The following is a 14541-nucleotide window of genomic DNA, read 5'->3' as shown; positions in this document are numbered from 1 at the left end:
AAAGAATTGAAAAGAATCAGAGTCCCAAATTCAATGACCCAGTTCAAAAACAGTCATCTGAAATGGACAGACATTTCTCAAAGAAGAAAAAGCAACAAATAAACATATGAAAAAGTGTTCAACATCATTCATCATTCGAGAGATGCAGATGAAAACAACACTGAGATTCCACCTCAGCCCAGAAAGAACGTCCGGTGTCAAGAAATCAACCAGTTACAAATGTTAGTGGGGTTGTAGGAAGAAAGGAACCCTTCTCTATTGTTGATGGGGGTACAGACTGGTGCAACCACTCTGGAAGTCAGTATGGAGATACCTCAAAGAACTAGGACTAGAGGTCCCATTTGACACAGCTATTTCCCTGCTGGGTACACTCACAAAAGAATTAAAAGAATCATACCACAGTGATATATGTGCAACCATGTTTACAGTGGCACAGTTTGTAGTAGCTAAAGCTTGGAAGCGGAACAAGTGCCCATCAACTGGAAACTGGATAAAGAAGATGTGGTTTTTTTATAATATGGAGTACTAGTCAACCATAAAGAATGAGAAACTAGAGACATTTGTAGCTAAATGGATGCACATTGAGGCCATATTCTTAAGTGAAATAAATAGGATACACATGTGTAAATACTGAATAGTTTCTCTGGTGTGAGAAACTGAAAGTATAAATAAGATTAAAATTATTAAAATGAATAATTGATAATTTGAAATAGGAAGAAAAGGTCCAAAGCGGTAGGAGAAGTGGGAGGGGAAGGGGAAAGGAAAAATTATGAGAAAAGGAAAAAATGAAAGCAAAGTGTTTGTAAATGGGGAAGGGAGCACACGGAATGGGAAAAAAATAAGAACCAAGATACATCAGGTACAGACACAAGTACCCAGTGATAAATGTAAATGTATTGTATACCTAAAATGTACCAATAAAAGAATTTAAGCAAAAAAAAAAGTAAAACCCTGCTTAACTGACCATATCCCTACAGCAACCCCCAAAGGGAAATGAGATGGAACACTCTGATACTCAACCACCTGGACTCCCTGAACTGGGAACAAAAGAGGATCTGGAAAAAATGAAATCAGAAATAATTTCTCAGGTAACAGCAGAGATTGTGCCCATAGTGCAAGACATGATTAATAAATCTAGAGAGGAGCTGAGGAACATGATGGAATCCCCACATAGGAAACAAATGGAATCCATGAAACAGATGCAGATTTCCAGGAGATTAAAACCTCCATTGACAGTCTACACAGCTGAATGAGCAAATATGAGGACAGAATTTCACATATAAAAGATAAGATTGCAATTAGTGACCAGGAAAAGAAAATTTCTTTAAAATACAAAGTATTGTAATATATGGGACACAATGAAAGCAGTCTTATGAGGGAAATTCATAGCACTTAATACTTATATTAGGAAAACAGAGCGAGCCCAATTAAACAACCTGATGCTGAACCTCAAGCTTCTAGAAAAAGAAGAGCGGAACAAACCTAAAGCCCATAGAAGGGAGGAAATTATAATGATCAGGGCAGAAATCAATGCAATGGAGACTAAGACAACAATACAAAAAAATCAATGAAGCCAAGACTTGGTTCTTTGAAACAATAAATAAAATTGACAAAGCCTTAGCCAACCTTAGCAGAAAAAGGAAAGAAAAGGCCCAAATCCATGCAATTTAGGAATGAAAATGGTGAAATTACAATGGACCCAGTAGAAATCCAGAGGATCATCAATACCTACTTCAAGAACCTATTCCAATAAGATGGAAAATATAGAAGAAATAGACAGATTCCTAAATATGTGTGAATTGCCAAAATTGAACAAAGATGACCTAAAATTCTAAACGACCCAATATCAATCAATGAAATTGAAAATGTAATTAAAAACTTATCAACTAAGAAAAGCCTGGGTCCTGATGGCTTCACTGCTGAATTCTACAAGACATTTAGTGAGGAACTACTGCCACTACTGTTTAAACTCTTCAATGAAATTGAAAGGGAAGCAATACTCCTGAATTCATTTCTGCAAGCAAACATCACTGTGATCCCCAAAGCGGAGAAAGACCCAACTGAAAAAGAGAACTATAGGCCAATCTCACTAATGAACATAGATGCAAAAAAATCCTTAATAAGATACTGGCAAATAGAATGTAGAAGATCATCAAGATCATAAACGCTGACCAAGTGGGCTTCATCCCAGGGATGCAGAGATGATTCAACATGTCCAAATGAATCAATGTAATACACTGTATACATAGAGCCAAGTACAAAAACCATATAATTATCTCCATAGATGCAGAAAAAGCATTTGACAAAATCCAACTCTCATTTATGATAAAAACCCTTCAGAAAATTGGAATAGATGGACTCTACCTCAATCTGATAAAAGCCATCTATGAAAAACCAACAGCCAATATCATACTGAATGGTCAATAACTGAAATCCTTCACACTAAAATCAGGAACAAGACAAGGATGGCCACTGTCACAGCTCCTATTCAATATAGTCTTGGAAACATTAGCCATGGCAATTAGACAAGAGAACAAAATAAAAGGAATACAAATAGGAAATGAAGAAGTCAACTTGTCATTATTTGCACATAACATGATACTGTACATAGAAGACCCCAAGAACTCCACCAAAAGTCTTCTAGACTTAATAACCAAATTCAGTCAAGTAGCTGGATACAAGGTCTACACACAAAAATCAATAGCTTTCCTCTACACAAACAACAGACTCACTGAAAAAGACATAGGGAAAACAATTCCTTTCACAATAGTATCCAAAAACTGAAATACGTGGCAATCAATGAAAGAAATCAAAGACCTCTTCTCTGAAAACTATAGCACTCTGAAAAGAGAGATTGAAGATGATACCAGAAATTGGAAAGACATTCCCTGCTCCTTGGTAGGAAGAGTCAACATAGTGAAAATGGCCATACTTCCAAAACTGCTATATAGTTTCAATGCAATCCCAATTGAAACCACAGGAGCATACTTCAAGGACGTTGAGAAAACAATCCAAAAATTCATTTGGAACAAGAAGAGACCTAGAATAGCAAAAGCAATTCGAGGCATCAGAGACATGTCAACGGGTATCACAACCCCCAACTTGAAACTATACTACAAAGCTACTGTGATAAAAACAGCATGGTACTGGCAAAGAAACAGACCTGAGGACCAGTGGACTACATTACAAGATTCAGAAAGAACTCCAGACACATTCAGCTACCTCATCTTTGATAAAGGAGCCAAACACCCTCACTGGAGGAAAGATAGCCTCTTTAATAAATGGTGCTGGAAAAATTGGGTTTCAACCTGCCAAAGATTAAACCTAGACCTATATCTCTCACATGCACTAAACTAAAATCAAAATTGATTAAGGATCTAAATATTAAAATAGAAACACTGAATTGCCTGGAACAGAGGTTAGGTTGAACTCTTGAGACATTGGTGGAGGAAAACATTTTATGAACAAAACCTCAGTTGCCCCTCAAGTAGCACAATCAACAAGTGGGATCTTTTCTTACTAAAAAGCTTCTGCACAGCAAGAGAAACCACCAACAGAGTGAAGAGATAACCCACAGTGTGGGAAAATTTTTTCAACTGCTGTTCCTCAGACAAAGGTCTACTATCTAGAATCTATAAAGAACTTAAAATCAGACTTCCCAAATTTAAAGATCAAATCCAAAAATGGGCATCTGAAATGAACAGACATTTCTCAGACAAAGAAGTAGAAATAGCAAATAAACATATGCAAAAATGTTCAACATCACTGGTCATTCGAGAGATGCAAATGAAAACAATGCTGAGATTCCACCTCTCCCCAGAAAGAATCGCTGTTGTCAAGAAATCACACAACAACAAATACTGGCAGGGCTGTAGGGAAAGAGGAACCCTACTCCACTGCTGGTGGGAGTGTAGACTGGTGCAACCACTGTGGACATCAGTATGGAAATACCTCAGGGAACTAGGATTGGAAGTCCCATTTGATCCAGCTATTCCACTGCTGGGGATCTTCCCCACAGAATTAAAAGAGTCATACCACAATGATATATGTGCACCCATGTTCATAGCAGCACTGTTTGTAATAGCTAAAACTTGGAAACAGCCCAAATGCCCATCAACTGGAGACTGGAAAAAGAAAATGTGTTTTTTAAAATATAAAATGGAGTACTACTCAGCCATAAAAAATAAAAAATTAAAGACATTTGTAGCTAAATGGATACACATTGAGGCAGTACTCTTAAGTGAAATAAATAGGACACATATGTGTAAATACCAAATAGTTTCTCTGTTGTGAGAAACTGAAAGAGTAAATAAGGACTAAAATGTATAATAGATAATGTGAAATAGGAAGAAAGGGGCCAAAGGGGAAAGGGAAGTTGGAGGGGTAGGGGAGAGGAAAGAAGGGAATGGAATTAATATGAGAAAATGAAAAAATGGAAACAAAGTCTTTGTAAATAGGGAAGAATGGAGGGGTTGAAGGAAGGGCAGGTGAAGGGGGAAAAAATAAGAACTAAGAGAGATTATGTAAAGGTGCAAATTTCCAACAATGAATGTCACATTGTATACCTAATGTGTAGCAATAAAATAAAATTTTTTAAAAACCTAATTGGTTGGTTAATATTTATAAAATCTAGTTTATAAAATAAGACCTATTTTTATGGTTTGTATTTTTGCTGTAATTAGGCAAATAGCTAAATTAAAAATAGAAAATCTAATATTGACCATAAAACCTTATGTGTTTCAACCTTAGAATGTTTCAGTGTTTTAGCACTTTAAAAGTCTGATTGATTTAAGAAAACAAGGGGATCCACATCAGATAGTGAAATATATTAATCCTAAAGAGGTAAGAATATTTTTTGATGACATATCTTAGTCTTCTTTAAAAATGTGTGCCTAGTTTTGCTGTGAAGGCTAGCCTGAACTACATAGCAAGACCCTGTTTGAAAAAACAAAGAAAAAAATCCAAACAAACAAACACAAGTAACCCATAAAAAAGAAGTAAGAAAAAGATAAACCCAAAGAAAGTAAAAGGAAAAAAATAGTGGGCAACCCATTTGGGACCCCTCCTATCTCTCAGGACCTCTTCTTATTCCACATTCCTATTTTGCATTCCTATTCCCCAGTAAATTTTCCTACACTTAAAAAAATACTGTCACTACAATCAGAAATCAGGAAATAAAAAGTAAAAACAGAGAGACAAAGCCAGCTGGTACTTTGAATAGGTGAATAAAACTACTAGCACAACTGATATATCTGAATGCTCTGTAAGTCCAGGAAGAAATGCTCAATAAAAATTAAAACTTCAATGAGCTACCACTGTAACCTTACCAGAATGGCCAAAATTAAGAGGATTGATAATACCAAGTATTCATAAAGATGTGGAACAACCAGAACCCTCATATAGTGGTGGGTAGTGAGTTGGTAGAAGAACTTGAAAATTCTTTGGTAGCTGCTACTACAGCTAATTATAGATTTTATTAGTTAATTTTCTCTCATTTCTGAGACAAAACACCCAGCACCCAAAGTTAAAAGGGGAATTATTTAGCTCACAGTTTGTAGAGGTTTCAGACCATAATCGCCTGGCTCAAGGCAGAGGGGCATCCCAGAGGAGAAACAATTCATGGTGCCCACATAGTAGCAAAAGCAACAAGGGACCTTAACAGCATCTTTCTGACCCTTTTATCTTATCCAGACTACTTAGCATTCACACCCTTAATCTTAGTGCCCTTGAGCCTAGCATTGCAGTAAATCACACTCTAGATTCAGCCACCTCTGAAAAAGCCCCACCTACGACTGCATGAGGCTTTGGGAGACATCTAGACACAAGCCATAACATACATACACCCTCGTGCCATGAGTTGATTATGTCCTCCCAAAGTTCATAAATTGGCAACTTAATCCCCAAATTCATATCTTGATAGCATTTGGGGTGGGGCCTTTGACATGTAATTAGTGTTAAATGAAATCATAAAGGTGGCATCCCCATGATGAGATTAGTGGCTATATAAAAAGAAGAGAGACCCAAACTTGCTCTCTCACCACATTAGCTTCCTATCTTGCAGCAGAAAGCCCTTCAACAGATGCTGGACTTCCCAGCCTCCATAACTACATGAAAGCCCAGTTCTTTGTAAATAACCCAGTCCTGGGTATTCTGTTATAACAACAGGAAGTGGAAGTGACCAGAGATACCCATGACCTCTCATATTCCATTCCTTGTATATAACTAAGAGAAATGTACAGAAAATCTACCAGAAGATGTGAACAAGAATGTTCATTGCTGTTTTATTAGACATAACTCAAAACTAGAGTTATAGAAAATAATCCAAAAATAATTGAGTTGAAAAATAGAGGTATATTATGAGTGATACAAGATGGCAATGAAAAAGAACTGCTACCATATTCAACTCGATGGGTGAAACTTATAGATTGACCACAGATTCAAGTTGAGTAGAAAGCCAAGCACAAAAGAATATATATTGTGTAATTCTTTTGTATGAAGTTTGAAGCTGGAAAAATTAATTTTTTCCCACCATTAAGTTTATTGGTACATTTTAGGTATAAAATACATTTATATACATCATTGGGATCTTGTACCATTACATGAGTATCTTGGCTCTTATTTTTTTTTCCCCTTCCCCTGCCCTCCCCTCACCCTCTCCACCCCTCCCTACTTGCAAAGATCCTGTTTCCATTTTTTTCCCTTTCTCATATTTTTCCCCCTCTTTCCCCTCCCCCCTCCCCTGCCCCCCTAGACCTTTACTTCCTATTACACAATATCAATTACACATTTTTAGAATTAAAATATCAAGACCTAGGAGACATTACCACAGGTTTTACAGAATTTAAAAGGATATAGAAAGCATATTTCAAAAATCTGTTTTGAAATAAATTTGACAACTTCTAAGAAGTACATTGGAAGACAAATTAATGAAACTAATTCTGGAAGAAATATAAAATTTGAATACCACCTATGAAAGAAAGTATATTCCTAGCTTGGAAACCTACCTATATGACAACAACAGGTTCATATACATTTTAACTAATAAATTATATCAAGCATTTAAGGCAGAAAAAAAAGGAACACTTCTCCCCTCATTTTAGAAACTCAACATTGTGCTAATCCTAAAACTGGATAAAGATAATAGAAGAAAAAAGTATGAACATAGATAAAAATTTGTTTAACAAAACAAACTATTAGAAGTCAGATCTGGCAGTATGTCGAGAGTAGTTTCATTATAGGGATGGCAATGTTGGTTCAGCATTGGAAGACCCACCCCCAAAAGTCATCATTTTAACAGAGGAAAGGAAAAAGCCATATGATCCTGTCACTAGTTGGAGAAAAAGTATTGGAATAAATTCCACAGCTCTTCATGGTAAAAGCTATCAGGAGACTAGAAATAGAACAGAACCTTCTCAACAGATTAAAGGCATGTACTCTATACTTCCAGTGAGAACACCTTATATGAATGGAGAGATACAATGCTTTCTCCTTAAGGTGGAGAACAAGGGCAGATATGCTTACTCTTTATCTGTCCATTAAACTTTGAAACCTAGGCCCAACCAAAATAGTCTGGCAATAAAATGACACAATTAGGATAGGATTGGCAAGGTAGAAGCAAAATCTTTATATGTAGATGAAATGATCATCTACAGAGAAAATACTAAGAAATCTCTAGGAGCCCCTAGAACTTGTATTTGAATTTAGCAGGATTGGAAAACACAAGGTATATATAAAAATTCAGGCCTGTGTATACTTGCTATAAATGAAGAATTGGATACTGAAATTTAAAAGTTATGTAGGAGTACAAAGGACCTAGAAAAGTTTAAAAAATAAAGTGTTGGAAGACATTTAGTACCTAATTTTAAGACTTCTTCTAAAGCTACAGTAATCAAGGCAGTGTTGGTGTAAGGAAAGACATATAGATCATTGGAATAAAACAGAGAATCCAGAAATAGAACCACACATTTATGGTCCACTGAGTTTTGAAAGATTATTTAACATTAGCATTTTATAGAATATAAACTCAATTCAAGAGCCAAGGAAAAGACAGTGTTTTCAGCAAATGGCACTAGAACACCTGGTATCCATATATAAAAAATTAACCTTAACCCTTTATTTCCATACATGAAAATAACTTGAAGGGATCTATGAACCTAAATATGAAAGCCTAAAAGTATAAAACTTTAAGAAGAAATTATAAGGGAAAATGTTTGTGAATTTAGGGTAGGCAAGAACTACCTAGCATACAAAAAACATGATGTATAAAAGAAAAAAATTAATAAATGAGATTCCACCAAAATTTAGAACTTTAAATGACATCATTAAAATGAAAAGTAGTCCTTAAACAAACCACATTTACAATGCATACAACCTCTGACCAGAATATATGAAGAACTCTTACAGCTCATTAATAGACAACCCAATTAAAAAGTAGACATAAGAAGATGATAAATAGCCAGTATAGCACAAGGAATGGTGGGCAACTCTAGAATCAGAAAAATACTAATCAGTACAATAACAAGATTGAATTATACACTCATTAGGGAGATGAAGTTAAAAGTTTTAAAAGCCTTGTCATGACTTTTTCTTTTTGTTGGATTCTCCCCCTTTGTGTTTAATTTGTCACACCCAATGGATTCATTCTGCTGGTCTTCCTGGGGTTGTGATCCTCATTGTCTTTTCCTAGGGTATTGTCTAAAACTTTTTTGGAGTGCTGGTTTGGTATTCATGAAGTTCCTGAGGTGCTCTTTATCATGAAAGTATCTTATTTCTCCATCAATTTTAAAAGAGTTTTGCAGGGTACATCAATCTGGGTTGGAGGCTGTTTTCCTTTAGGGCTTGAAATATATCACTGCAAGCTCTTCTTGCCTTGAGGGTTTGCATTGAGAAGTCTGCTGTGATTCTGATGGGCTTTCCTCTGTATATGATTTGTTTCTTTTCTCTCACTGCTTGTAGAATTTTGTTCTTCTGTTGGATTTCTGGAATCCTAACTATTATGTGCCTATGTGTAGATTTATTTTGATTAAGGTTAGCTGGAGTCCTATATGCCTCACTTATCTGTATGTCAAGTTCTTTTGGCCTGCTTGGGAAGTTTTCTGCTATCACTTCTGTGAACAGTTTTTTATGTCATCTGCACTCTCTCCTGTTTCTTCATTGACTCCAATCAGTCTTATGTTATTCTTCTTTGCATCATCTAGCAGCTGCTGGACTGATTTCTCATGGTCCCTTATAATTTTAAAGCAATTTTTCTTTTCCTGGTCACTAATTGCAATCTTATCTTCTGTATGTGAAATTCTATCCTCACATTGGTTCATTCTGCTATGCAGACTTTCTACAGAGTTTTTAATCTCCTGGAAATCTGTTTGCATCTGTTTTATGGATTCCATTTGTTTTCTATGTTGGGATTCTATCATGTTCCTCAGATCTGCTATTTTTTTTATCTGTGTCCTGTTGGGAGCAATGCTACATAATTCTAGGGAAAAATCATTTGAGTAGGCCTAGTTCTCCTGCCTACAGGCCAGCTATAACATTCCAAGACATAATCCCATTTTGGCCTCAGGTCACAACTGAGATCTCAATGATCCAGTGATGCTGTAATGCTCCAGGACAAGACCACACCTTTGGAAGACACCCTGGGAGGAACTAAATCTTCATCTGTGTAGTTCCTGGGAGGAACCAAATCTTCATCTGCATTGTTCTGAGATTTCCACCGCTCCCCACCCCCAGTCTTTTGTTCCACCTTGTTTATCCCAATGTGAAGTACTGAAATCTACATATTCATTTGTTACATTTGTTTCTCCTGATGTACTAAATAAAAGGTGCTGCAAGCTAGGGCTTCTTGTCTTTGCCGCCCAGAGCAGCACTGATCAGACCCAAAGCTCAGCTTTTTCTCAGTCTCATTTTTCTACCTCTCCTGTAATTTGCCGCGTGCTGCCGTGGCTCGCAGGAGACTAGAACTTACTGCAGAGGTTCTGTTAACGTCCTTTTCCCCTGTTCCCTACAGTGTCCTCTCTAGATTTATTAATCATGTCTTGCACTATGAGCGAAATCTTTGCTGTTATCTGAGTAATTATTTCTGATTTCATTTTTCCCACATTCTCTTTTGTTGCCAGTTCAGAGAGTCCAGATGGTTGAGTATCAGATCATTCCATCTCATTTCCCTTTGGGGTTGCCGTAGGTGATCCAGAAGTCTGTTTTTGAGGCTTGTTTATGTGTCTTCTCATTTCCACAGGGGTGGGAGTGCTTCTGGCACCCACACAGCTCACCTCTTCCCTAGGAGCATGGAATGGCAGTGGGGCAGCTTCCTTCCAGGTGCTGGGACTGGCTCAGATTCTCTGCCCTAGGAGTGTGGAATGGCGGCAGGGGAGCTTCCTCCTGGGTGCTGGGACTGGCTCACCTTCTCTACCCTAGGAGCATGGAAAAATTAATTTTTTAAAATAAAAGGACTTAAAGAGGCTATCTGCTGGGAGGAGTCACAAAATAACCTAGATACTAAAAGTGTTCAGTCAGGATTTTGATATGGGTTGGAAGTGTTGTAGGATACATAAATATGTAAAACTTTGTGAGGTTAAACTTAAAATTTATGCAAATTTTAGTGAGAAAAATATTTGTATGTACAGTATTACCATTAAAATTTGAAAAGGTATGGTTTTGTAGGATTAAAATATTATTATTTTAATAGCAAAAAATTAGAAATAATCTTAATGATCAGTAAGAACTCCTGGAGAAAAATATGTTTTATGACAGAATTCTCATACTTCATACTTGAATTCACAAAATTTTCATCAGGAAAATATTATTTAGCAAAAGTAATGTTTTTCAGGCTGTGCTGACAAAAAAAAATCAGGATAACATCTATTTTCTCATATAATGTTATCAGGAGATAAAGCTGAACTACCTTTTGATAAGGAATTGATAATTTTTTTGTTCACCTTTCATTTGCCACAGAGCCACTAATTCTTAGAAGACCTATTTTGCACAGTTCTTAAAAAATTTTGAACTGGAGTTTTGATTTAACAAAGCTAGTTAGGAAAGGTGTTCTAAGATTGAAACTGGGTTGATTCATCACAATTTTTTTCTGAACTTCCTGTAATAAAATATTTTGTATGTAAATTGAATATTTGAAAACTTACTTAAAATTTCTGCTTCATGAATAATAAGTCACTTGCTTTTCTATTTATATATTGGGCAGAAAGGAAATACTCATAGTTTGGTATCATTTTTCCACTTACAAATAAGCTGTTTTAGTTACTGGTCACCATAGCAATTTAGTCCTTAACCCTTAAAAATATTTTCTAATCAAAAACTAAATATTTCTCATCTATTCACTTGATCTATTTTATAAATAATATTCTGTAACTATTTTAAATAATAAAGTGAGAAGTAGCAAGTTGATATATACAGAATGTTGAAGAATAATACATTTTCAATTTTAAAAATTTTTATTGGTACATATTTGTAGCACATAAGGATTACATTAACCATGGGGAGTTGGTACATGTATATAATGTATCCTAATATATTTTCTTATAGGCAGAACTTCTAGATGCTGCTGCTGGTATTCATGTATGCTTCAGATTAGGGGGGATAAGTATGCCTGAATATTGAGTAGTTTTAAAGTACATTTGTATGAAATTTAAAGGATATTTTTTAAAAATGTAAACCATTTTTATATGTGCATCACAGTGATCCTTTGAACTTTTCCATCTACAGGTTAAATTTCCACCTGATAGATACTATAAAATTTTTACACACAGACATATTGAAGATTTATGTGCTAACAGCCCTAGAGATTATACAAAGCTCCCAGCAAAACATACATCTCATAATAAAAATGATCATACTCAGGAAGAGGATCACAGTGGCTGGTATCGTTGAATAGAAAACAATGGCTGGCGGCCTGTTTCTGATAGGGTATGAGAAAGATTAGTAACTTTAAGTTGTATATATTTAGAAACTCATTTGTCTTTTTGAAAATTAATTTTAAATTGTTTCAAAATAATTGCTAGTAGGCACCTGAAATCCCTTAGCACTCTGGGAGGCTAAGTCAAGAGAATCACAAGTTTGAGCCCAACCTGGGCAACTTAGCAACTCAGGGAGCCCCGTCACAAAATAAAAAGTAAAAAATGGGCTACGGATGTAGTTCAGTGTGAAGACCCTGTGTTCAATCCCCAGTGCCAAAAGTAATTATAACTGCTAGTAATTTAATTGACAAAATTCACTTAACTATTCTGGATTTTCTAGTAATTCTGAGTATAGCAATGTATCTTTTTTTCCACCTTACATTTATTTCTGTTTTTAGTAGTCATCTCTGAAACTGGGCCATCTTTAGGTACTTTCTGGTACTTGACAGATTATATACTCAGGATTCAGATTATAGGATATGGTATGTTTATATACTTAGTATAAAACATGAAAATAATCATGGTGTGAATTTTATTCAACAAAGTTTATTACACACTAATTATGTGTCAGGCATTGTTCCAGAGGTCAGGATCACAGTGATAAAAGAGAAATACTCATTTCCCTTAAATAGTTTGTTTTTTAATTAAGGAGATAGTCAAGTAAAGAGAATAGTTCAATTTAGTAAGGTAAGTGATTTAATAGAGGCAAATACATAGTGTTGCAGATGTTAGCAAGCTCTCACACTTGCTATCTAGTGTATATGTGCTTGGGGAGAGGGGATGAATTAGAAGTAGGAAAATAGGTAATCAGTTAGGAGATCGGGCCCTACAGAAGAAACTCAGAGTTTTGGGACATAATAGATGTATTATTTCTGTTCCTGAAGGATGCCTGTACAAATATGTCTACTTTATTCATTCATCAAATAAAGTATCTCTGTACATAAGGACTTTGTCACTTTCTGTAGTATGTGGTTCTGAAAGCTCAATTTATTACCCATGATTTAATTAGAAATATCTCTAAAAAGTCTATCATCTCTTCTGCTTCTATCTTGTTATATTTCTACTGAGCATATAGAATTTTTTGATTATAAATAGATCAGTAGTTTGCAATCAATATTTCATCATTTTTAATATTCATTTTCATTTCTCAATAGTTTTGGATGCCAACTGGCAATGAAGTGGTGGATGACCAAAAGGAAAGTGAATTCCATTTCTCTAAACTGAAGAGAAGGCAAGATTTGGAAAGAAAAAGAAAAATTAGAAAAATAGAATGGATGAGACAAATGTAAGTAGATAAAATACTTAGACTTACTAAAGAACTTTAAAGTAATTTAGAAAAAAAACAAATTTGGAAAACTTATTCTACTTGGGTTCAAGTCATAAATCATGACATTTGTAGTAATGTTATAAAAACAGACATGAATCTATGTGGAAAAGAATATAATGTTCAGAAATAGACCCACAAATATATTAATTGATTCTTAGTAAATGGGCACAGGAAATTTATGTAATTGGAAAAAGATAGTGTTTTCAACAAATTGGGTATTCAAATGCAAAAAAATGAATATTGACTTTTATGTCATGTTAAAATTACAGTGGTACCTCAGTTCATGAACTTAATTTGTTCCACAACTCTGAGACTGCATTGGCAATCATCACCCGAGGTAGAGTTCATGAAGGGAAGCAAAATTTTGCCCAATGCTTCTGTTCTTGAGCCGAATTGTTCACAGAGGTGTTCCTGAACTGAGGTGACACTATATTCAAAAGAGATCATAGATCTAAAAGAGCAAAGACCATAAAACATTTAAAAGTAACCAAAGGAGAATATTTTAGTGACCTTAGTTCTGGCAATACTTCTTATATAGGACACAAAATGCATGAAATATGAAAGAAAAAATACAATGAACCACACTTTAAAATTTTTGGTCTTTAGGAACTTGTTACAAAAATAAAACTGTGAGGCAAAAAACAGGGCAAAAAAATAACAAAATATATATCTGACAAAAGTCTTAAATTGAGAACCTACTTCTACAATTGTCAGAAGTAATAAGACAACCTAATTTTAACATGGGCCAAAAATTTGAATAAATACTCCCTCAGTGAAGATACATTGATAACAATTTAGCAACTAAATTTATAACTGTCATTAGCATTACAGAAGTGCAAACTGGGCCTGGGATTTAGCTCAGTGGTTTCACCACCTGCTGCGCAAGCACGAGGACCAGAGTTCGATCCCTGGTACCAAAAAAACTAAAACAAAACAAAAACAGAAGTGCAAACCAGAACAATGAGATACTACCATACACCCACTGGAATAGTGAAAATTGTCTGCTGTACTAATTGTTGATAAAGATATGGAGCAAAAGCAAACTGTACAGGTACTTTGGAAACAGTCGGGCAGTGTTTTTATTTTTGTTCTTGTTCTTGTTTTTTGAGAAAGTGTCTTGCTATGTAGTTCAGGCTGGACTTGAACTCATTATATAGCCCAGGCTGACTTTGAACTTGTGGTGATCATCCTGCCTCAGCTTCCTAAGTGCTGGCATGAGCCACTGCACCCAGCAGTTTTTTAAAAAGCAATTTAAAATAAAAGCAATTTAACACACCTGCTAATAACTTAACCATTCCACCTTTAGGTATT

General features: G+C 35.3%; 1 protein-coding gene across 1 annotated transcript in view; it reads left to right on the top strand.

Moving 5' to 3' along the window:
• Nucleotides 1–14541, top strand: part of CUNH11orf65 (chromosome unknown C11orf65 homolog) — a 54893-nt gene that overhangs the window by 15233 nt on the left and 25119 nt on the right. The window contains 4 exon segments of the mRNA XM_087212035.1: nt 4750–4842; nt 11533–11607; nt 11713–11913; nt 13058–13191. Of these exon segments, the coding sequence (XP_087068161.1) occupies nt 4750–4842; nt 11533–11607; nt 11713–11913; nt 13058–13191 (503 nt within the window).

The sequence above is a fragment of the Heterocephalus glaber genome, unplaced genomic scaffold, assembly GCF_053883595.1.
Source record: "Heterocephalus glaber isolate CG9 unplaced genomic scaffold, H.glaber_assembly_v1.0 deba00001429, whole genome shotgun sequence".
Classification (NCBI taxonomy): domain Eukaryota; kingdom Metazoa; phylum Chordata; class Mammalia; order Rodentia; family Bathyergidae; genus Heterocephalus; species Heterocephalus glaber.
Note: the sequence above shows the minus strand (reverse complement) of the source record. Positions and strands in the feature narration are given on the sequence as shown.